The following is a 23,910-nucleotide window of genomic DNA, read 5'->3' on the forward strand; positions in this document are numbered from 1 at the left end:
GCCGCCTATGCTACGTGTGGTGTTAGAGAGAGACAGGGCGAGAAAAAATGAAATTGTTTTCTTGATGCTGGCTATAATAATAATGCGATCCAATTCAGATTCCGCAGTCTTAAAGATATGGACATTCTCTACAGTTCTACGTTTTTGGTTTTCTCATATCTTTAAAATTGTGGATGCCACAGATTTTCGTCCTTTGTGGGGGCGGAAGTGGGCGGGGCGAAGTTTTGAAATATTTTTGTAGCTGTGACATATCACAGAAGTCTGGATCCAAAACATCGTTGCTCTAGCTCTTATAGTCTTTGAGCACTAGGCGCTAATAGGGACGGACAGACGGACAGACGGACAGACGGACGGACGGACAGACAGACATGGCTCAATCGACTCGGCTATTGATGCTGATCAAGAATATATATACTTTATGGGGTCGGAAACGATTCCTTCTGGACGTTACACACATCCACTTTTACCACAAATCTAATATCCCCCAATACTCATTTTGAGTATCGGGTATAACGAGGGGGAACGTTGTGAGTTGCAGCGGACACCGCAACTCTACAGTTATACCCGATACTAAGTCAGTATGGCTCTCCTCCGGCAGACTTCGCTACAGATTTTCGTCCTTTGTGTGGGCGGAAGGGGATGGGGCGAAATTTTGAGATATACGTTTTATAGTGAGATCGAACAGGACTGCGGATACTAAATTTGGTTACTCTAGCGTTAATAGTCTTTGAGATTTGTGAGTCCCCAGATTTTCATCCTTTGCGGGGGCGGAAGGGGGTGTGGCGAAACTTTGAAACAAACTCGTCTCGGTCCGATATATTAGGAGTGTGAATACCAAATTTGGTTTCTCTAGCTTTTATAGTCTCTGAGATCTAGGCGCTAATGTTTTACTCTAAGCAAAGCCGCCTATGCTACGTGTGTGTTAGAGAGAGACAGGGCGAGAAAAAATGAAATTGTTTTCTTGATGCTGGCTATAATAATAATACGATCTTATTCAAATTCTGCAGTCTAAAAGATATGGTCATTCTCTACGATTCTGCGTTTTTGGTTATCTCGTATCTTTAAAATTGTGGATGCCACAGATTTTTGTCTTTTGTGGGGGCGGAAGTGAGCGGGGCGAAGTTTTGAAATATTTTTGTAGCAGTGACATATCACAGAAGTCTGGATCCAAAACATCGTTGCTCTAGCTCTTATAGTCTTTGAGCACTAGGCGCTAATAGGGACGGACAGACGGACAGACGGACGGACGGACAGACGGACAGACAGACATGGCTCAATCGACTCGGCTATTGATGCTGATCAAGAATATATATACTTTATGGGGTCGGAAACGATTCCTTCTTAACGTTACACACATCCACTTTTACCACAAATCTAATATACCTCAATACTCATTTTGAATATCGGGTATAAAAATGCGTAGCGCAAAACAAAAACGCGTCTGATCACTACGAAAGAGAACGAACGAACGTATACCTGTATATGAATCTGTATCTGCTTGAGTCAACACAAAGCCGCAAAAGTGGATAGCTAGCTGGTATGCCACACAACACCACACTTTAATTGCAGTACACCGAAAGCTTGAAATTGAGCCACATTCCAGATTCCAGCACTGCTTGAGTTGGCCAACAAGGTTGCCAAGGATGATTATACCAATTATACAATAGAACGAGGGGGAACGTTGTGAGTTGCTGCGGTGACCGCAACTCTACATTTATACCCGATACTTAGTCAGTAAGGCTCTCCTCCGGCAGACGCCGCTAATATTGAACGACACGACAAAGAGTGCGTGCGAGAGAGACAGAAAATCAGTCTGAGCGTGACGTCGGGCGCTGCGTAGCCAGTGCAAATTGAGTTGTTCCTTTTGGCTATAAAAATTATCTGATCTGATCCAGATTCAGCAACCTGATAGATATGATCATTATCTATGATTCTGCGTTTTTAGTTTTCTTGTATCTCCAAAATTGTGGATGCCACAGATTTTCGTCCTTTGTGGGGGCGGAAGTTGGTGGGGCGAAATTAAGAGATATACGTTTTATAGTGAAATCTAACAGGAGTGCGGATACCAAATTTGGTTACTCTAGCGTTAATAGTCTCTGAGATTTGTCAATATCCCCAGATTTTCGTCCTTTGAGGGGGCGGAAGGGGGTGTGGCGAAATTTTGAAACAAACTCGTCTCGGTCCGATATCTTAGGAGTGTGGATACCAAATTTGGTTGCTCTAGCTTTTGTAGTCTCTGAGATCTAGGCGCTAATGTTTTACTCTAAGCAAAGCCGCCTATGCTACGTGTGGTGTTAGAGAGAGACAGGGCGAGAAAAAATGAAATTGTTTTCTTGATGCTGGCTATAATAATAATACGATCCAATTCAGATTCCGCAGTCTTAAAGATATGGACATTCTCTACAGTTCTACGTTTTTGGTTATCTCGTATCTTTAAAATTGTGGATGCCACAGATTTTTGTGTTTTGTGGGGGCGGAAGTGAGCGGGGCGAAGTTTTGAAATATTTTTGTAGCAGTGACATATCACAGAAGTCTGGATCCAAAACATCGTTGCTCTAGCTCTTATAGTCTTTGAGCACTAGGCGCTAATAGGGACGGACAGACGGACAGACGGACGGACGGACAGACGGACAGACAGACATGGCTCAATCGACTCGGCTATTGATGCTGATCAAGAATATATATACTTTATGGGGTCGGAAACGATTCCTTCTTAACGTTACACACATCCACTTTTACCACAAATCTAATATACCTCAATACTCATTTTGAGTATCGGGTATAAAAATGCGTAGCGCAAAACAAAAACGCGTCTGATCACTACGAAAGAGAACGAACGAACGTATACCTGTATATGAATCTGTATCTGCTTGAGTCAACACAAAGCCGCAAAAGTGGATAGCTAGCTGGTATGCCACACAACACCACACTTTAATTGCAGTACACCGAAAGCTTGAAATTGAGCCACATTCCAGATTCCAGCACTGCTTGAGTTGGCCAACAAGGTTGCCAAGGATGATTATACCAATTATACAATAGAACGAGGGGGAACGTTGTGAGTTGCTGCGGTGACCGCAACTCTACATTTATACCCGATACTTAGTCAGTAAGGCTCTCCTCCGGCAGACGCCGCTAATATTGAACGACACGACAAAGAGTGCGTGCGAGAGAGACAGAAAATCAGTCTGAGCGTGACGTCGGGCGCTGCGTAGCCAGTGCAAATTGATTTGTTCCTTTTGGCTATAAAAATTATCTGATCTGATCCAGATTCAGCAATCTGATAGATATGGTCGTTATCTATGATTCTGCGTTTTCAGTTTTCTCGAATGTGCAATATTGTGGATGCAACAGATTTTCGTCCTTTGTGGGGGCGGAAGGGGGTGGGGCGAAATTTTGAGATACACGTTTTATAGTGAGATCTAACAGGAGTGCGGATACTAAATTTGGTTACTCTAGCGTTAATAGTCTTTGAAATTTGTGAATATCCCCAGATTTTCGTCCTTTGCGGGGGCGGAAGGGGGTGTGGCGAAATTTTGAAACAAACTCGTCTCGGTCCGATATCTTAGGAGTGTGGATACCAAATTTGGTTGCTCTAGCTTTTATAGTCTCTGAGATCTAGGCGCTAATGTTTTACTCTAAGCAAAGCCACCTATGCTACGTGTGTGTTAGAGAGAGACAGGGCGAGAAAAAATGAAATTGTTTTCTTGATGCTGGCTATAATAATAATACGATCCAATTCAGATTCTGCAGTCTAAAAGATATAGTCATTCTCTACGATTCTGCGTTTTTGGTTTTCTCATATCTTTAAAATTGTGGATGCCACAGATTTTCGTCTTTTGTGGGGGCGGAAGTGGGCGGGGCGAAGATTTGAAATATTTTTGTAGCAGTGACATATCACAGAAGTCTGGATCCAAAACAACGTTGCTCTAGCTCTTATAGTCTTTGAGCACTAGGCGCTGAAGGGGACGGACAGACGGACAGACGGACGGACGGACAGACAGACAGGGCTCAATCGACTCGGCTATTGATGCTGATCAAGAATATATATACTTTATGGGGTCACCACAAATCTAATATACCCCAATACTCATTTTGAGTATCGGGTATAAAAACACCACGATTAAACGTAAACATCAGCAAGCATCAGGAAGCAACAATCTCTATCAAAGGGGGCTGCCAATTCGGCCGAAATAGGGTTTAATTTTTTGTTAGTATTTTTGTGTTAGTATTTGTTTCCTTTATATAAACCTAGATTATTAATTAATAATGTTCAAGATAAATAAGAAAATATAATGGATATAAAAAGAAAATTTGAAAAGAGTCATGAGTGAATAGAAAACGGTAGTTGGGTGGGATGAGAGCGAGAAGAAGAGCGGGACCCTGAATATGAAAAGGGAGCGAATTCAAAAGGTGGCGCTCATGGAAGTGTGGGACCTTGCTAGAGATAACGAAACCAACTATCCCCGCTGACGAAAGTGCCAACGAGGACAAGTCTGTCCTATAAATTAGATTTGTTTTTTTTGTATGTTTTTTTTAGTTTTTGTTTTGTTCAATCCGTCCCCTGGCTTATCGGGTCGGAAACACCCCTGACTTCCCCGTGAGCTAGCTGGGAACGATAGGCCAGGGTGGCAAAGAGGCGGATCATAACACGCTTCCATTGTTTCATTTATTTTTGATTTTAAAATGGAAAATGCTCCCTTCAATCTTCTTCTTATCGTTTCCGTACGAAAGGCATCCCTGGCTTCGACAGCAAAATATTTATTTTCACAGCATTCTATTTGGTTTTTAAAATAAATCCATCAATGGAATTTAACAACTTATTTAGTCAACAGGGACTAGCTTTAATTTACTGTGCGAATTTTGCATAGAAAACTCGGGACGGGATAAAACACGAAACGAAATCACAATATCGATAGCAGATAAAGCAGACCTGCATACCGATAGAGATAAAGGCAATTCTGTACTGTATTTGCAACGAAAACAAATCTTATCAATAAATTGAATAGAGTAGTATTAATCATAGCTCCGATTAGGTATAATGATGTGATACAGACACGAGGATACTGTTCCAACTCAAAAATGAGCAACGGTGACGACACCCAAAATAACCAGAACCAGGGCGCCGATGGGGGGAGCGCTCTGCTGTGGATTCAACAAAGGAAAAACGAAGTTGGTTTCATTCCTTGACCAGACGGAAGAAGTCCGACTCTGCCCTGGTCGCCCCGCCCACTTCCAGCGACGCTGTTGCCCAGCCATCTTCCCAAATGCAGAATAATAACAACGAACTCTGTGTCCCAAATGCATCTGGCTGCTCCGGTGGGGATGCATCCATGGTCATCGGCAATGGGGGAACTCTGCGTAAACGGAAGGACAAACGGAATGTGTTCTCGCGTCTACGAAAGAAGGTGGGGCAGGGCTTAAGCTCCCTGCGAAACAGGAACTCCATGGGCGACTCCGACTGTGACGGAGGCACCACCGACGCTACTTATGAGTTCCTTACACCGTCCATGTGCGTTGAGCCCACATTGCCATTCACACACGATTACTTGCGTTTCATCCAGAAGAAGTGGCTGAAGCGACATGACACGCCAAACGAGGTCATGTACAAGGCCTGTTCGGAGATGCTCAAGTAAGCGCAACATCATCATAATTCGATCATCGATGATGACTCACCTCTCGCACTCTTTGTGGCCTCATTTGTATTTCAGTCAAGTTTGGTACTGGGGCGAGATTTCCAGGCGAGATGCACAGCGCCAGCTCAGCGACAAGCCGACCGGATCGTTTCTCGTTCGCGACTCGGAGACAAGCGGGTCCCAGTTCACACTCAGCTTCCGTATTGTAAATGTAACGCTGCATTACCGTCTTGAGTATAAGGATGAGTTCTGGAACTTTGAGGAGCTCAAGTACGCGTCGATTGTGGAGATGATCGAGGACATCTTGTATCGTTGCACCAACGATAACTTTGTGTGCTTCGTCAAGGTGCCCAATGAAATGCAGCCGCCCTTTCCGGTGATTCTTAAGTACCCCCTAAGTCGGTACCAAAACATGCCAAAGCTGCAGGACCTGTGTCGGCGTGTCCTCCAGAGGCAAATGAGTTCCGAACAGTTGGCCAACTTGCCAGTGCCAGTGAAAATGCGGGAATACTTGTCCGTAGAACGCGAGTTGGTCTTTCAAAGCTAAGTACAGGTTGCTGCAGAGCATCTGCTGGTTATAGCTTTAAAAACGGAAGGGAAACGAAAGCAAACATGTAAACCAAAGAGGGTGACAGACAGTTAATGATATTTATTGGGACTGTGTTGCTTGAAATGAATTCAAAGCAGGACAAAAGCAAAAGCAAATGCAGATTCAATGTTGGCCATATGTATGTTTTTTGATGCATTTCTCTTCGCTCCAAAGTTACTAAGCGCACCGAATTCTTTACGGATATGTACTGTACTGTACGTGCACAAGCCGAGTGTGGTGTGTATGCTTTTACTGTATTTGATATAATGATAAGTAACACCCCCAACCGTATCTAGGATACCAGCATACCTATGCTATATACTAAATACATATATGTGTATATGTTATTGGCCAAATCACTCAATTGATTAGTTTTTCATTGGTCTTGGTCAAATCTGTACTATTCTGTACACAAACAGCTACCTAATATTTGTAAATTCAAGACACTACACATGAATGTATTAACCTTAGCCTTAAGTCAGACTCTGATAATGTATTGTACGTACAAGTATTCGCATTTTTTTTATTCCTAGCGTCGACAAAAACAAATCTTTTCACTGATCTAGATATGCTTGCACATAACAGAATTAAGGAAGCTTGACATCTATTTAAATCCAATTACTCTTGTTACAATGTGTATGTATTTTATTTAAAACTATAAGAATCGACAATGAACTCGTAGCCACGAAGGCCGCGCATATAGCAGCTGCGTCGATTATAGTTGTTAATGGCGCGCACATACGGATATAGGCTGTGGTCCAGGAGGTGGCCGCCGTTGGCTGGCAAGACCTCAATTTGTGAAAAAACAAACAGATGCTCGCAATTTCCATGGTGCAGGTAGTGCAGAGGTGCGCCCGGTCTCACCTTGAACTGTTCGCCCTGCAAGCCCTGCGCCTTCGCGGCCCATTGGAGCACCGTCTCCGAGTAATCGCAATTGTCCGGATTCCGTTTGTCGTTATAAAAGGTATTGACGGCTACTCTGATGGTTCCATCTTTTCCTGGGATGACGCTCTCAATGCGGCCAAGCGGCCACCTTAATGGTGGCAGCGTTTCCTCCTTGATCATGACGAGCGCTCCTAGCTTGATGTTTGGAGACGATGACCGCCACTTGCTCTGCTCCTGAAGAATCGAAAGATACGCCGTGCTCCATTTTCTCCAAAACGCCTGCTTCAGTTGACACAGCCGCTGCCATCGACTAAGTAGGTTGACCCGGAGATGCGCCACATCTGGCTCGTCGAATGCAGCTTTCGGGGCTCCATTGAGAAAGTGGTTTGGCGTGAGCACAGTTAGATCATCGGGACTTTCTGTAATTGCATAAAGCGGACGGGAATTTAACAAAGCAGAGATTTCACAAGCCAAGGTCTGAATTTCATCAAGAGTAAAAATGTAGGCCCCGACGATGCGATGAAAATGATATTTAGCTGCTTTAACAGCCGCCTCCCACAAACCCCCAAAATGAGGTGAGCGAGGGGGATGAATTTCCAGTCGATTCCACTAGAAACGCAGAGATGTGACACAGCCGACGTATGAGGATCGCTGAGGAACATTTGCCGAAGCTCCAAAAGCTCATTTTTTGCTCCTACAAAATTTGTAGCGTTGTCTGACCAGATGATTCGAGGTTTGGGACGTAGACTTATAAAACGCCTTAATGCTGCCAGAAAGGATTCTGTAGATAGATCCCGAACGACTTCCAAATGAGTTGCTTTGGTGCTAAAGCATACGAAGACAGCGATGTAACATTTGATAGGAGGCCTGCTTCTGACTTCCGACTTGTGATAAAAGGGTCCGCAAAAATCAACGCCCGTTGTGTGGAATGCTGGATTAGTCCTTACGCGATCCGCAGGCAAGTTTCCCATGATATGTTCCCTCAGCACTGGCTTCAAACGAAAGCATCTAACACATTTGCGAATGATTCCTGCAACATATTTGCGTCCACCAATAGGCCAGAATTTTTGCCGAAGCAGTCCGAGCAATCCTTGAGCTCCTGTGTGGAGAAACCTTTCGTGAAAGAAGATAATAATAGAGACAGTGACAGGATGTCCCTTAGGAAGCAGGATCGGGTGCTTCGCGTCGTAGTCCAATTCGGCATTTTGAAGGCGGCCTCCAACACGCAGCAATCCAAAGCTATCCAGAAATGGATTCAGTGAGGCCATCGTGCTTTTTGGGGGTAGGGCCTGTTTGCTGGCGAGGGCCCTTATCTCTTCCGAAAATTGTTGCTGCTGTATTGCCCTTATGAGCAAATGATTGCCATTTTTGATGTCGATTACGGTAAGTTGACCCTTCGACCGCGCTATGCCTTTGTCCTTGAGAATGTAGAATCGATATATGTAAGCAAAGACGCGCTGCATGGATCCGAATGAGTTTTTAAATTTGCAATCGTACGATACATCCCTTTCGTTTGAAACAACCAATGCTGCATGACGACGTTCTGGTACATCGGTCGGCAATTGCAAGCCTGCAGGCCACTCTGAGCTCTCAAGACGCAAGAATGGTGGTCCAGAGATCCAAAGGCTGCTATCCATTAGTTCAGCGGGCGTGGCTCCACGTGATATGATGTCGGCAGGATTCAACTTTGTGGGCACGTGATGCCAAGTCATTCCAGCGGTGAGCTCCTGAATCCGCTGAACTCGATTAGAAACAAATATATTAAAATTCAATGGTGATTCTCGAATCCAGGCAAGGGCTATGGACGAATCCGACCAGCAATGTATTTGGCATGGAGCTGATAATCCCTTAACTATGGTGGACACTAGTTCGGCTAATACGAGGGCAGCGGACAGCTCAAGCTTGGGGATAGTCATACTCTTCAAGGGCGCGACTCTGGATTTAGAGCATAAGAGATGACTTTGCACAAAGCCAAGAGCTTCCGAACGCATGTATACACAGGCGCCATATGCTGCTTGGCTCGCATCACAAAACGCGTGCATTTCTAATCTGGCTTGCTGCCGAAGCACGTAACGTGGAAACTTAAAGTTTTTAACCATCGACAACTGCGAAGTCAGCTCAATCCAAGTCGTATGTAGATCCTGGGGCAGGCTTTCGTCCCAATTCAACTTTAGGCTTTCGTTCCATAGCGACTGCATAAATATTTTAGCTTTTGTGATGATGGGAGAGATGAGCCCTAGAGGATCGTAGAACCTAGCTAGTGTAGACAGGACCGAACGCTTCGATATTGGGCCTGCAGCGGTTCCGACGTGAGCGAAGCTAAACAGAAGATTGTCCGTGGTGGGATCCCAAACTAGACCAAGCGCCTTGGTTACTTCAGTCCCGTCATGAAAGGTAAGGAACTTTTCGCGATCCGCCTCCGATACGCCTTCCAAAGCAGCGGGTTCATTGGAACACCATTTACGTATGGGAAAACATCCTTTCGAAAGTAGCTCCTTTACCTGCTGACGAATCTTGATGACAGAATCAATGCTGTCCCCTCCAGATATGAGATCATCGACATAGAAATCTCTTCGAACAACATCAGCGCCAAGCGGAAAACGCAACTCTTCATCATTTGCCAATTGATGCATAGCACGAATTGCTAAGAAAGCCGCAGGTTTGGTTCCGTAAGTAACAGTCTCCAACTTGAACACCTGAATCTCCTCCTTCGGGTCATTGCGCCATAGGATGCACTGCACGTGCGTATCGGGATGGGAAACGCGTACACAGCGGTACATTTTGCAGATATCGCCACACAAGGCGACTTTAAAAAAGCGGAAACGAAGCAGAGTTATCAGAATTTTAGGTTGGATGGTGGGTCCAGCCATAAGCGCATCATTCAGTGATACTCCAGACGCTGTTTTGGCAGATCCATCGAACACTACGCGTAATTTGGTGGTTGTACTATCCTGCTTGTGGACGCAATGGTGAGGCAAGAAGTACTGCGGGAGGTCTGACTGCCGCGAAGCTGGCGACATGTGTCCTAAATCACGATACTCCTGGAGAAACTCCATATATTTTGCCTTAAGCTGTGCATTTTTTGCTAGCTTCCTCTCCAAATTGAGAAATCTACGTAGCGCCTGCTGATACGATTCTCCTAATTCCTCTAGACTGAATTTGGTTGGCAAACGCACGGAGTAAGCTCCGGACTCTAGGCGAATGCAGTTTGTGACGAAATGCTGTTCGCAATGAACATCTTCCTCCGAAATTGATGAGGGCGAATAATCTCCATCGACTTCCCAAAACCGCCTTACAATATCGCACAAATTAGTCTCGCAAGCGGAGATGACAGGAGGATCTTTAACGGCTGCTAGCGCCGCACGGGCTTTCTCAGAGTTTTTAATACTTCCTGACACTATCCAGCCAAGTTTCGTCTTCTGCAATGTTGGCAGTTGTCTGACAGTCGAATTTGTCCAACGCACATTAATTCGAAAAACAAAACAGCACCTATCAACAGATCGACACGCTGGGGCTTGGCGAAATTAGGATCAGCCAGTTTTAGATTATTTGGCATTGGCCAATCCTTTGCGTCTAGGCCGAAGTTAGGCTGCATTCCTGTGATTGAGGCAGTGATAATTGCAGAGAGGAAACCGCGATAGCTTTCGTCTTGAGATTGCAGGACGATGTCCACAGCCTTGCTGGATGGTAGAATTGACTCTCCAATACCGGCGATCTTAACGTGAGACGGGTGAGGATCTAACTGCAGCTGATTGGCGAGTCTCGATGTTATAAAGTTAACCTGAGAAGCGGAATCTAAAATGGCACGACATGGAATAAGCGATCCAAAACGGCCCCTCCCAAATTTTCCAGCATCCGACATCTTGCTTCCAAGAATGAGGCCATGCCTGACCACCGAGGCAATCCTGACGTCGGCAAGTTCTCTTCCCATTTCTCCTTGGTCTTGTGGTCCAATTTCGTGCCTATGATGAAGATCAGCAACCCATCGGAAATCTCCTGCGGGGTCGCCAAGGTCTGAAGTGCACGCAAGTGCGAATTGATTTTATCGCTGAGCGCGCGCAAGCCGATAGCCGAGCCCTTCTCCACCCCTTGCAGCCCGAAAATAGCCTTGACGTGTGCCTGAAAATGTAACAGTTTATTATCGAATCGCAACATTAGTAAATTCAACGCCTTGTCGTAATTCTCCTCAGAAAGTTCCAAGGAACGAATCGTATCCAGCGCAGCCCCATCTAGACATCCCCGAAGATATTGGAATTTTTCGATGATTGGTATACGATGGTCTTTGTGCACCATTGTCGAAAACATCGCGTGGAATTCTGGCCAATCCATGTAGCTCCCACCGAATCGCGGAAGCTGCAACTCGGGCATTCGAGAACGGCCTATACTATTATAGGCGAACAACGACGAATTCCCCTCGAGAGTATGCCGAGCCGTTGAATTGGCAACATTTACCGTGCGAGCAGCCATCAACTCCCGCGACAGCCTGGACCTAACCTTGACATAAACATTCGAAAAGTCCAGCCGGGCATCATGGGCTAACTGCAGGAAATCCAGCCTTTCAAGGCTCGTTTGAGCGGCATCGAAATCCGCATTCATTCGCTCGATCTGCTCTAAGCGAGCTTGAAGTTCTGCCTCATCTAACTCGGCAAGCTCTCCCTTGGTGAGAAAGCGATCCATGGCCTTTAGTTGGCGCGCGATGGACTCGGCCTTGTGCTTGTAGAAATCTACATCACTCGGCATTGCTGCGTTCGCGACATTGGTAGGCTCAGGTGCTGCCATGTTGAGGTTTTAAAAGAGTCACTCAGCACGACCGAAAAAGACACCCTGTATACGTATAAACGTGGGAACCGAAAGCAAAGGGATTACAGCTAATGCCTTTAGCTGTGCGGCTGTGCGAGCTGTCCGATTCCGCTTTGTACTCCGCTTGTGTGTATTAGTGAGTTCGCTGCACTGCCTACCGCACTGCACTGACCGAATTGTCGCGACAGAGAAATTAATAGCCAGCAATGCGTGTATGTAGGTGTATGTAAGTGTGTTTTAGCACCGAATTGTGCTTAACCGCCGAAAATTTGCTAGGGCTAACGAATGTCGATCGCGAATGATTATTAATTGACACTGCAACTCAGAGATCACGTCGGGGTCACCAAATTTTATGTGGAGATAATGTTTTTTATCCCCAATCGGCCGACTAATTATTTCGAATTAAATAAAGCTCGGCGCAGAAATAAAATTACGATATGTTCTTTAATGCGTGACATCCAAATTGCAAGTGTGGCTTGCCTGCCCTTTACATTGCCGCTCCGATCGCTAAGCGCAGCTTCGCTCGGCCGACGTCGGTAGGCAGACGCAAAGCGGAGATAGCGAAGAGCGAGCTGGCAGAGAGCGTTTAGCAGGGCAAGCAAGCGCAGAGCTTTAACAAACAAATGAGTGACATAGACATAAGTAACAAACAAAATAAGCGGCTGAGGGCCAAGAATTAGGTGCTATTTGGCAAGCAGCTAATCGGCTGGGTTCTGCTCCGAACAGGTATCATAGATGAAGAAGTAGCCCGGATTGGTTTCAAGTGTTGGCAAAGGCGCATCCGGATCCTTGCTTATGTCCACGAAACGCTTGCCATTGCAGATGCAAAAGATCTTGTCGCGCAGCTCCGTGAGATAGGTGCTGCCAAGGCAGACAAATTCCTCGGCAAACACAGGGCTTTCCAGCTTCAGTCCTCGGTGCGTGGCCCGTGCCGGCCGATAGAAGCGGACTGTAATCAGTAGTTCGGATTCGAGTGGCCTGGCCCCGGGAACACTATTATTCCCGGATGGCGGTGGGACTAGTCTGTAACTGAATTGGGTGCGTCCAAAGGAATTCTTGCGAGAGTTTTCTTTGTGCGCGCTAAGGGCTTAGGCACTTCCCGGTCGGTCTCTGGTTTTACTAAATTTGAGCGAACGATTTCATCGCCGGGCTGAAAGGGATGGATACAGTTTTCGTCTGGCGATGAAATCAAATCTAATGAGCAACTTTTCTCCACATCCACGGACACCGGCCAGGTAGGTGAAAAGAAAAACGGCACTTCCTCTGTCTCGCCAGTTGCCTTAGGCAGTTTTTCTTGGTAATCGGATAGAAAAGGGCGTAAATTTATAGGTCGTTCCAGCGTCTCCAGATAAATTTCCATGATGCTAAAATGAGAAAATCAAAAGGTTATAGTTGATCCGTGTGTCGGAAAGGGGACGCCATCTGACATACCACTATTAATGCTCCTCTCCGAACTTGTTAATAGCTTCCTTGTAGTTGATATTCACCTTCGTTTTCGGCGGTGTTTCTGTTTCTTCGGTAGTGGTATCTGGCACCTCTGTTGATTTTTCAGGATCTGGCGGCAAATTCTCTATGTAAACCCGCTCAAAGGAAATGACTTTGTCAGTCTTATCCAGATATTGGTACTTTTGTCGACAGGACGACTCGAAAAGCGGGTCAGCCGGCGAACGATCCGCGGCTTTTTCGAAAAACACATTTGTTCCCAAGGAGTGCTCGTAGGTGCCTTTGTAAATGCAGCCATTTACCTCCGCCAAGGGGCTGTCGCTTTAAACTCCTATAATTTTAATGGCAGAATTCTCGTGCTTCAGCAGATGAGGTGGTAATTGGTTTTTAAAATCCGCAAAAACCAAGTACTCGCTGTCCTCGTTCTCAGAATCAGAGTCATTCATAATTTTATTCTGAATTTTGCGCATATTATTCCAACAACATACGGCTAGACTAGCTAGTTACACACCATAGTTCTGTTGTTCATGATTGGAAGGAATTGATATTCACCGATTTTGATATTCGGTTCGGTATTACTAGCGAGCTAGGACCCTCAGCCCTGAAAATATAATTTTATTCGATAATATTGTAAAATTTCTACTACAATATTGACCAATTGTGCTCTTTTTTATTGGATTGTATCTATAATATGCGTAAACATATTACTCAGATCGACGAAATTGTACACAATATAAGTTTTTTTGTGTTAATTACACGATTTGCTACGTGGCAACTACACAGGGATGAAATTCGAACAGGGACACCTGTAAGTGTATCGGAATATATTCGATATACTCGATATATCAACAACGAGCAGCCCTAGCAACGAGGCCGAACGAATATAATTTCGGTGGCAAAATTTTCGTGTGTTCTTTTTGAAAATAATAACAAATTGCGCATTTTAAAACTAAGGGAAATAGTAGTTTAGCCTGTTAACAAACATAGCAGCACATCCAACAAGAATCGTTCCTCGGAAATCTACAAATAATATTTTGTACAGTGCGTGCGTCGAATAGACTGGGCAGCGGCCATTTTGAGCAAAGGAAAAACGTCAGCACCCTTTGCACACTTTTCCTACGTGATTTATGAATTGCTAAATTGTGCAATACTTTCGAGCAATGAACTAATTTAAGCTAATTTAATTTTCTCTCACTCGTTTGCGGCCGCGCCGCCCTCTCTTAATATCAGTGAGCTACGATAAATACCGCACTTTAAAAGCCGCCGAGAGCTTTTACGCTTACAGTGAAAAGCTTGCTGAACATAAACAAAACCAAAAACCACTCACACAAATTAGCAAAATGGCTGATGAAGATATCTCATTGAACGAGGACCAGCTCTTGGAGTCGATGGAAGAGACCAATGGCGAGCAGGAGACTGAAATTGTGACAGAGACTGAGGTAAGTGGGGTTCGTTCGGAGGAGCCAAACGAGTTTTGTATTCGTTTTGCAAAAGCACAGAGTTTCTCGGGAAAAGCTTTTGGCGGCACAAAACGACAGCCATTTTCGAAGCGTCGTTGCGCGTCTCCCCATTCATTGTCTGCAAAGTCTTGGGCGTTCCAGAAGTATACTCTTAATACAGCTAACCAATTTGCATTCTTCCCATATTAAACAATTGTGCAACAAAGGAGGAAGGAAGTATGCAAATCGACCCCGAGCTAGAGGCCATCAAGGCCCGTGTCAAAGAGATGGAGGAGGAGGCAGAAAAAATCAAGCAAATGCAGTCCGAAGTGGACAAACAAATGGCCGGTGGATCCACAACCGGTCTTGCTGCAGTGCCGCTTTCCCTCGAGGAGAAGCAGGAGATCGACACGAGGTCCGTCTATGTGGGGAATGTGGACTACGGAGCATCTGCGGAGGAGCTCGAAGCACATTTTCATGGATGCGGCACCATCAACCGTGTCACAATCCTGTGTAACAAAGCTGACGGCCATCCCAAGGGCTTTGCCTACATTGAGTTTGGCTCAAAGGAGTTCGTTGAGACGGCCCTGGCCATGAACGAAACCCTGTTCAGAGGTCGACAGATCAAGGTGAGAGAAAGCTTCCTCATGACTCATTTCGAGTATTGGGAATTATTTTGACATTTTTCTGATTTTATGTCTGATTCCAGGTCATGTCAAAGCGCACAAACCGCCCAGGCCTTTCCACCACAAACCGCTTTGCCCGCGGCACCTTCCGAGGGCGAGGAGCTCGTTCCTCAAGGGCCTGCTGCCACTCCACCTTCCGAGGCGCACGTCGAGCAATGTAAGTGTGGCATTGCCAACCATACAGCCGTTCCCCCGAGTGGAGTGCGCTAATTCCGGTCTGTGTTTCGTTTCAGAAGGGGTTACCGCGGCCGTGCCAACTACTATGCTCCCTACTGATAATTGTTAAATAGAACCCACTAGTAAGGTAAGTCCACCAATTCAATCCGGACTCGTGCGAACCGAACACCGAACTGAAACTCTGAACAGAAACTGTGCTAACTTTTGGGGGACTACTTTCCACTTGGCAGTGGCCGATACCATTCGTATAGTATAATCGTATGTTACGTGTATATGGACCGACTGATAGATATTACCTGATCAATGCCTGCAGCTTGCATGGGGTGACTGATAATGCGTGCATTTGCTCTGACCACACTGAACATTTCTTTAATACAATCAATGTTTGATTTCAGATTTTTTTACCAATTTATTTCAAAAAACATTATTTTATTGCCAAACTTCTTTGCATAGAAAAATAGAAATAAAAGAAAATAAATAATAGAAATAAAAAATAGAAAAGAAAAGAGAAAACAACCCAAACAAGAGTAAATGACAGAAAAAAATTAATAAGAATTGTTTTAATAATAATTTAAAAAAAGAACAGCGGCAAGCAAATATATTTACAAAACAGGCGAAAAAGAAGAAAACAAAATCTACAAAAAAAATCAACATGGACTTGGCTATAATGTTTTTTGAAGCACCCAACACCAAACACCCCTCTTTTCATATATTTTTATTTTCAAATAAAAAATCAAAAACCGAACGAAAATAAAAATCCAGATAATCCAAACAAAAAAAGCATACAACTCGAGAGAAGTGGAGAAAATATATATAAAAGAGAACCACAAGCGAAAAGAAAATAAGTTAAAAGATGGCAAAAAGTGGAGTAAAAGAAGGATGAAAAAATTAAAATGCAATAGACTAAAAGACGACAAAATACTTGGAAAATAAATAAAATGAAAACCACAAAATAGATAAAACAGAAAAATAATAATGAAATTACCGGTCTACGTTTATATATTCGAAAAAAAATATATACAGTAAAGAAAAGAAAATATTGCATTTTTCTGTCAAGAAGAAGAAACAAGATGACAAATATAAACGAATTAAACAAGCAAGCGTTCATGCCTTTCCTTTGGGCGGGACAAATTTGGGAAATAAAACCCTGCTCCTCCATCAGCTATCCAGCTAGAAGAAGGAGCAGCAGCAGCAGTAGCTGTGCCGAAGCCAGACCAGTCAGCAGCAATATCAAACAAATAAATTATTCAAAACATGTTAAAGAAAAGAATAAAGGATACTTCATTTTCATTTAAGCACTTTATTATATGGCTTTTCTTTCAATTGTAGAAACTGCAGAGCCCGAGAAGGCCGTTCGGGATTGCTAGATTCTAAAATTGGACGGCGTGTCCAAGGTCCTAGTTCTTCTGGACGGCAGCCTGAACCAGGGGCAAGTTCTTGCCCAAGAAGCACTTGAAGCCACGGAAGGCCCAGGCGTTGGCGCTAGACTTCTGCTCGTTCTTGTCGGCGCACTTCTCGATGTCGGCCTTCAGCGCTGCCTTATCCTCCTTCCCCTGGCCCAGCTGGGCCACCAGATTGTCGATCTTGAACCCCTTTGTGTCGTCGAACAGATCGAACTTGTGGAAGATGCACTGGATGTAGCTGCGGGTGATCTCATCGTCGGGATACTCGAACGTCTTGTACTTGGCCACCAGCGCCTCAGTCACCTTGTTGGCCTCGCCACACTCCTTGCGGACAGTCTGCAGATCCTCTGCGGTGCGCAGTTTGTACTCGTCGGCGGCAGAGGCCTGTGTTATATGGGGGATTGGGGATTAGCGGATTAGATGGAGCATTGCCATCATTAGATGCTACTCACCAGACCGATCACGGCGCACAGCAAAATGGCAACGGCGTTCTTCATATTTGCAAACTTTTTTTTGTTCTTTAAGATTGGACTCAGCTTAGAATTGGCTGCTTGCTGTATGCTCTCCAAGTGGAAACTGATGTCTGTGGACTGCCGGGCTCGATCTTTTATACCTTCGCCGCGTGTGGACGCTGACGCCGACGCCTCTGCCGCACTCAATTGTGGGGGCGGCGATTTTCGAGTGGCGCTCAATTGAGTTGCACTCGCTATAAATAATTTAAGCCTCATTATGGAATTTTTCTCCGTTGAATTAGAGCTCAACTAAGGAGGCTATAACCTGGACATATCGTATATATAGATCAAGATTAATTAGTTAGGGATTCCTAGGGCTATTCCTAGCTCTCTCTGAGCAGCACAGAAGCCGGTTCTCCCAAATATTTGTTGACCCTGTCGCCAAGATCATACATAAAGACCAGGCTTCTGAATGAGTTGGCTTGCATGTAACCTATAACATATTTGAACACTGGGTACACGCAGCTGCTACATTTCGTTTTTAGCATCGGCATCTACCGAGAAATAACTAATTGCAATTAATTCTAGGTATGCCTCATCCAGCGTATCGTAGTGCCTTAGAAGGATGGCCGATCAGCTGTTTTTTGCCCCCCCCGTCCCTGTTGGAGCATTATTATCATAAACAGCGAGAGCTGTGCTCTGCAGTGGGGCTACAGCTAAATCTTCCTACTTACGAGTACTAAGCATAGGCGTCGGCTGTGATATAGGGGGGACTAGTAGAAAGTTCCCGAATATAAATACTCAATGACCCAAGTAAAACCAAAGTAAGGCAGAAACGCCGCCCAGCGGACCGAGGGGCGCTGACTGTAGGGTAGGAAAATTAAAACTAAACTGAACCAAAAGAGCATTCTGTTTACGAATTTGGTACCCTCCTCACGAATTCTATGGCTAAGCCACTGAATTTGTGGTCAGACGACCATTTGTGTCACTTAAAGTGTCCACTTTGTAGTTTATGTATGCCTTTGTATGCCAATATGATGCTGGGATGCTAGATGATGGGTACCGTCTACCGTGCATTAAATGAGCATTAATTGAATTGGCAAAATTACGCTCCCAAATGAAATCTGCCCCCCTATGAGGCCCCTGCAAAACGCACACAGAGCATTCCCTCACCCTATCATAGACGAGTTGTGGTGGTCTGGCCGTCGATTTCTGCACCCACATTTCAAAATTTTCCACTGCAATTTGAGTTTTTCATGGGAACTGGCGACAGAGAGACGACACTGTGGTGCCTGCCGGCCAGGGCATAATCAGCTGTAGATCAGGTGTCTGTCTTTTCTCTGGAAACGTACGTAGAAACAGGAATAGCAATAGGACACGTTTGTTTAAATTTGAAGCATTTATTTGTATTGAATCACTCTATCAATTAGATTAGGCATATTTTAATATACTCGTATATAATAGGTAAGGTATAAAGCATAGTTTTCAGAAAAACTCCAAATAAAAACCGTCATCACAATGAACTAATTTTAAATGATCACAAATCATAAATCACAACTCCAGACTGGCATTTTGAATACACATTCTTTTTATATTCCATCTTATTAAACTCTAAGAACTTGCAAGGGTCTGAAAGGAACTTACAGTAAGGGTACAGTATATCGAATTTTTTATCAAATAAGGTTAACTCAAACAAGGCGAAATGGCGGGTTGCGTATGGGGATCTTGAATCCTTGCTAAGCTTATACAAACGACATATCGATACTCGTATTTCACGTATTTTTGGTAAGCACATCTAGAATTTGAAGCTAGGTAAATCAATTTCAAATGGATCCACGTGCTATATAGTTTTATAGTTGTACATATAAATATATATATATAGTATGAATACATACTATACATATAAATATATATATATATAGTATGAATCTGTTTATGTTATGTTAGTTGTGTATGTTCTACTTCTCGGGAATGGGTAGCAGTGTGGCGTTATCAACGTTAGGGCTCGGCGGCACCAGCGCCGTCTCCAGCTCGGGTATAACCAGGTCGGGTATGGGGTCGCGCCAGTAGTTGAAGTTGGAGAACTCAGTGGCGGCCTCGTCGAGCTTCACCGGGGGAAATAGCTGATCCACAATGTACGTCATGCAGCAGTATCTGGAAGAACACGTGTCAGAGAGACGGATCGGATGAGTGGGGTAACTATAATAGAGCTACTGCTGCAGGAGCCCCTAAGCAGTTGGCAAATGGTGATCGAGAGGGTGACTTTGCGCACCTCCCAAGAGTATGCAACACGCATGTTAGCATGGGAGCGTGATCGGGCGCCTCAGCCTGTGTTACGATTTATAAATATTGCAATATAGGCGTGTGTACAAATGAGCTATATATGTACATATTCGTGATCTCCATCGAAATACAGAGCCTTGGTGCACCTAAAACTCATGCCACATTTCGCGCAATCGATTCGAAGCCACCAAAAACAAATGTTTCCATCACAGCGAACATATTGATATCGTTTATTGGGTATATGGCTATAGATATAGTAGGATTGGACTATATCCAAAAGGTACTTCTCGTTCCGCTCGTCTTCCTTAAAGCTAAACATTTAGACCTGCTGCTGCTAAGCAAAATACTGTCAAAACTTACGACTGGCCCGAGAGCTTCGCCCCCCGGCACTACTACACAACAAACAGGGACAGGGACACTCCTAGTAGCTCACTCAGAAAACGCTTATCACAATTCATTCATCATCATTTCATTCCAGCTGCCCACAACCTTCTAAGAAGGACTAGGGCAGGGTTCTGGTTATGGTTACATGGTCTAGGAATCCAGCCACGTTAGGTTGCCGTGTGAGGGCAGCAAGACCATCATCATCGTCGTCATCGTCACTCAGATCGGGCTCTGCATCCACATCGTAGTCATCGCTAAACTGCAGTTCGTCCTCCAACTCGTCGTCGTCGAACACATCCGTGCGGTACTCATACTCATCATTGTGGGTGAGCAGGGGAAAGTACTCGTCGACTTCTAGCGACTGATTGATGTAGCCACTGTATAAATTTGACAACCGAAAAATGCTTGAATCGATCGATTGATTGATTGATTGAGTAAAGTGCGGCTGAGAAGGAGGAGGACCTTGAGGCGACACCTGGCAGTAATAATACGATCGATTGGCTTTTGGTTATCGTTATCGTGATTAACGCTTTCATTATCGAATGTGTGGCATGAGTTTTTCAGTTATCAGTTATGGGGAAAACACCGAAACCATATATGTATGTTTATGTACATATGCAGATACATGGGAGATACAAGCTAACAGACACAGATCTGGAGTCCACCCGCTACTTACGAGGATTGGAATGTTTGGGTTAGTTCGTGCTTCAGCTCGCCCTTGGTGTTGATGGTGAAGATGCGCATTATAGGAATGCCCACAGCCCGATAGGCCCAGACATCCTGCAAATAGATCAAATGGTGGGGTCAGCTGCCACTGACACTGATGGGGCTCCATGCACTTACATTGATCCGGTTGCCGTAGCCGGCGTAGAAGGGCTCCTTTTCGGGGAAGAGATCCCGAATGTCCGACAGGCAAGCGATCTTGAACTGCTGCGGCTTCTTCTCGATAACCTCGCGATGGAATGCCGATATCAGGGAGGTGGGATTCAGCAACAGCGGCCCATCGGGCAGCTTCACATTACCCTGCCTGATCGAGCGCAGATACTCGCGTGTCAGTCGGGACTGGCCGATGGCACGGGCCGACAGGTAAAGCAGCTTATAGCCGTTCTGCTCGATCTTCGAGAACAACTGTGCCACTCCCAGTTGGGCCCAGTCCTTGCCGACCATCGGCAATATGTGGCCCAGCACATCGGACCTGGTAATGGTCCCATCAATGTCCGAGATCACCACCTTGTCGTTGTGCTTCCAGCGGTACAAGTAGCACTTGCAGCGCGACGTTCCCTGGTATGCAGTCGTCACGCTGAACGCAGCGTAGTCGAACACAGGGCACAACGGAGATACTTACGTCCGGGTAGCTGACCAGATGCCGGTCATAGTCCTCCTCCGAGGGGGGGCTTGTTGTTTTCATCAAAGTCCGAGTCCATACTCTTCTGACCCTCCTCCAGGGAGCTGGGCGAGTGTGGCAGGCTGGTGCCGTTGCCGCTCTCCCGATCTTCCTCCAGGATCGTGGCTGTCGAGGCCTCCTTCAACTTGGAACTGGGAAAATAGAGGGCCGCCATCTCCGGATCCATGGATTCATTCAAGTCAGATAGATATATGTCTCCCGCCTCGTTGCCGACCTCTTTTCGCAGCCGATTGGCCTTCTTCATGAAGCTAAACACGTTGCTGAGCATCGATTGTCGGTCAACCTGCTGTGCATCGGCTTCATAGATCGACTCCGTTTTGGCCTGGTCGGGTAGTTCGCCCCAATTCCAATTGGCAGCGGTCTGGTCGAATTGGCGCTGATCCCGTGCCCGTATCGTTGTCTCCAGTTCGCTATCGCTCTGAAAGGGGCTGGGGGGACGGTTGGTAGCGCCGCCCGATGGCCCAGTGATCTCTGTATCGCTGAAGAAGTACATTTCCAGGTGTAGACGCAGCTTCACCGTTGGGTTTGCGATTGCCTTGGGCTCTTCGCCCTTCGCGCTGTCGATCCCGGTGTGGGCCGTGAGCAGTGAGGCTGAGGGAAGCTCGTCGTTGGATGAGGAGTTGGCCGAGTTGTTGGCGGCGATGATCGCCACGGCGGTGGCGGGGGCGGTGGCATCGCCCTCATCAATGTTGTCCACTGTCGCCACGCCCTCCTTGGTGGTGGTGACGTCGCCGCCGGCAGCGCTACCCACAGAACTGCTCGAGGAGTTTTTCCGCTGTGCATTCTTCTTCATCTGCGTCTTCTTGCGCCGCTTCTTGGTCTTGCTCTTGGACACATCTTTGGCGTCCTCGCTGGCAGCCACCGAAGACACGGTAATATCGGCTTTGGGCTGCTCCTTTTCCTTTTCCACTTCCTCCCCCGCCTCGGGCTGCCTATATTTTTCCAGCTCTGCTTCTGCTGGCTTCTTCTCGCTCTTCTCCTGGAAGAGCTCCTCGTGCTCCGCCCACTCCTGACGTATCTTCTGTGTGGTGAACTCCTTGAGCTTCTCACTCAGATTGCGCCTCTCCAGTGTATTGTCCGTGTGCCTGTTCGGGATTACAAGAGATCAAATGGTTATTTTGGTCTGCTCAACGGGATGCCAAGAGAGATGCGGAAAGCACTTGTCTACCTGCGCTTCGTGTAGTCCGAGGCCTGATTCTCGAAATGTGCGGCCGCTTCCTTGGGCTCCTCCTTGGAGAAGTCGATGGAGTTGCGTCGCGGCAGCGGCAAGGGAATCTGCAGCTCCTCGCTAGCGTTTCTAAAATGGGTTGGCAAATGAATCTAGCGCTGGTGGGAATCTGCCGTGGTCTTTCGGCTTCACTTACTTGTCGTCTGTCACACCGCTGATGTCCTCCATGGTGTCGTTGCCGTGCTCCCGCAGATTCATGAAGCTCAAGGGTATGGGCGATGTGGCCAGATTCGCTGGCAGCTCATCGTCGTCATCCTCGAGGCATTCCTCCACAAAGAAGGCCTTGCCGGCGTCGCCCAACTTCATCTGAATGTCCACGGGGGCGCCATTGATTTCGATATCAATCGATTGTCTTATTTCCAGTTCCAGAGTTCAAATATTTGGGATCTACTTACCACCTTCTCGCGACTTCGCAGCACACCCATCTTGCCGAAGCGCACATGGAAGGGCGAGCACTGGAACTCCCAGTCCTTCTGCTCCACCACGATCACATCGATGGCCCCCGTCAAGGTGGCTGCATTGATCTCGCTGTAGAAGTCCCGGAAGTTGCTAAAGACGCGCGCCAGGCTGTTCATCTTTGATCTGATTTAGTTTCCTTTCCGTTTCTTTTGGGTGATTAGGCTGATTTGGCAATTCCTCGTTCTCCTCTCCTTTCTTTGTGGTTGGCCTTGTTCTAATCTTCTTGTCTAATCGCAATCGCACCTAAGAATGTGTTGCTGCTGCTGTTTGTTATGGGCGGTTTTGGAGAGAGACGATAGGTATCAGGGCTGGAGAAGAAAGAGACAGCGGCATCTATAGTGGATCCTGGGAAGCAGTGGTAGAGTTGCGTGGGAGAAAAGAAAACGGGGCGAGGAAGAAAAAAAAAGGGAGGTTTTCCGGTGGAGAATAGTGGAGGCCGCACGTGCCCTGAAAGAAAAAAAGGAAACAAAATCGGTGATCGTTGAGACGACGATCCCACCAAGACATCAGCGGCAGCCATCAACATCAGCGGAAGCGGCGGACATCGGCAGCATCAGCCCGGTACTGGCCAGGCCGGAAAACTGGTGCGAGAACCGTCAGCGGAGCACCGGCACCAAGGGACCGTCAGCGGAGCACCGACTGGA

General features: G+C 46.0%; 5 protein-coding genes and 1 pseudogene across 6 annotated transcripts in view; 2 read left to right on the forward strand and 4 right to left on the reverse strand.

Annotated features, from left to right (window-relative positions):
- LOC117190364 (suppressor of cytokine signaling 4-like) overlaps positions 1-6,852 on the forward strand; it is a 40,326-nt gene extending 33,474 nt beyond the window's left edge. Inside the window, exons 2-3 of the mRNA XM_033395440.1 lie at positions 5,113-5,629; positions 5,709-6,852. Of these exons, the coding sequence (XP_033251331.1) occupies positions 5,113-5,629; positions 5,709-6,180 (989 nt within the window). The 3' untranslated portion in view covers positions 6,181-6,852. The remainder of the gene's footprint in view (positions 1-5,112; positions 5,630-5,708) is intronic.
- Positions 6,684-13,431, reverse strand: LOC117189858 (annotated as a pseudogene).
- LOC117189857 (general transcription factor 3C polypeptide 6-like) lies at positions 13,344-13,828 on the reverse strand. Its single transcript, XM_033394925.1, is given in 1 exon segment — positions 13,344-13,828. A coding segment is annotated over 1 exon segment (477 nt). The 5' UTR covers positions 13,821-13,828.
- A 363-nt stretch (positions 13,829-14,191) lies between these two features.
- Positions 14,192-16,100, forward strand: LOC117189859 (polyadenylate-binding protein 2-like). 2 transcript variants are annotated; one of them, XM_033394926.1, is made up of 5 exons: positions 14,192-14,789; positions 15,017-15,418; positions 15,499-15,632; positions 15,709-15,779; positions 16,048-16,100. In XM_033394926.1, exons 1-4 carry the CDS (start codon positions 14,691-14,693, stop codon positions 15,749-15,751), a joined length of 678 nt encoding a protein of 225 aa, XP_033250817.1. In that variant the 5' UTR covers positions 14,192-14,690; the 3' UTR covers positions 15,752-15,779; positions 16,048-16,100. The 2 variants fall into 2 exon arrangements, with proteins under 2 accessions (XP_033250817.1, XP_033250818.1); XM_033394927.1 differs by having other exon boundaries at positions 15,712-15,779.
- An 836-nt stretch (positions 16,101-16,936) lies between these two features.
- On the reverse strand, positions 16,937-17,638 carry LOC108159465 (general odorant-binding protein 99a). Its single transcript, XM_017292779.2, has 2 exons — positions 17,508-17,638; positions 16,937-17,439 (listed from the first exon to the last, which is right to left on the reverse strand). The coding sequence occupies exons 1-2, from the start codon at positions 17,550-17,552 to the stop codon at positions 17,050-17,052; spliced, it is 435 nt and encodes a 144-aa protein (XP_017148268.1). The 5' UTR covers positions 17,553-17,638; the 3' UTR covers positions 16,937-17,049.
- A 2,352-nt stretch (positions 17,639-19,990) lies between these two features.
- Positions 19,991-23,591, reverse strand: LOC117185959 (phosphatidate phosphatase LPIN3-like). The gene is made up of 7 exons (XM_033395442.1): positions 23,203-23,591; positions 22,944-23,113; positions 22,748-22,876; positions 21,547-22,664; positions 21,018-21,514; positions 20,851-20,954; positions 19,991-20,551 (listed from the first exon to the last, which is right to left on the reverse strand). The coding sequence occupies exons 1-7, from the start codon at positions 23,380-23,382 to the stop codon at positions 20,293-20,295; spliced, it is 2,457 nt and encodes an 818-aa protein (XP_033251333.1). The 5' UTR covers positions 23,383-23,591; the 3' UTR covers positions 19,991-20,292.
- Positions 23,592-23,910: the final 319 nt, after the last annotated feature.

This window comes from Drosophila miranda, assembly GCF_003369915.1.
Source record: "Drosophila miranda strain MSH22 chromosome Y unlocalized genomic scaffold, D.miranda_PacBio2.1 Contig_Y1_pilon, whole genome shotgun sequence".
In the NCBI taxonomy this organism is placed as follows: Eukaryota; Metazoa; Arthropoda; class Insecta; order Diptera; family Drosophilidae; genus Drosophila; species Drosophila miranda.

Bases quoted from the DNA above. Each gene is read 5' to 3' on its own strand.
- LOC108159465 (XM_017292779.2), bottom strand. From the start codon at position 17,552: ATGAAGAACGCCGTTGCCATTTTGCTGTGCGCCGTGATCGGTCTG. The intron at 17,440-17,507 runs GTGAGTAGCATC...CATATAACACAG, and splicing joins TGTGCGCCGTGATCGGTCTG to GCCTCTGCCGCCGACGAGTA.
- LOC117189859 (XM_033394926.1), top strand. From the start codon at position 14,691: ATGGCTGATGAAGATATCTCATTGAACGAGGACCAGCTCTTGGAGTCG. The intron at 14,790-15,016 runs GTAAGTGGGGTT...TGTGCAACAAAG, and splicing joins AAATTGTGACAGAGACTGAG to GAGGAAGGAAGTATGCAAAT. The intron at 15,419-15,498 runs GTGAGAGAAAGC...GTCTGATTCCAG, and splicing joins TCAGAGGTCGACAGATCAAG to GTCATGTCAAAGCGCACAAA.
- LOC117185959 (XM_033395442.1), bottom strand. From the start codon at position 23,382: ATGAACAGCCTGGCGCGCGTCTTTAGCAACTTCCGGGACTTCTACAGC. The intron at 23,114-23,202 runs GTAAGTAGATCC...GTGGACATTCAG, and splicing joins TGCGAAGTCGCGAGAAGGTG to ATGAAGTTGGGCGACGCCGG. The intron at 22,877-22,943 runs GTAAGTGAAGCC...AACCCATTTTAG, and splicing joins AGCGGTGTGACAGACGACAA to AAACGCTAGCGAGGAGCTGC.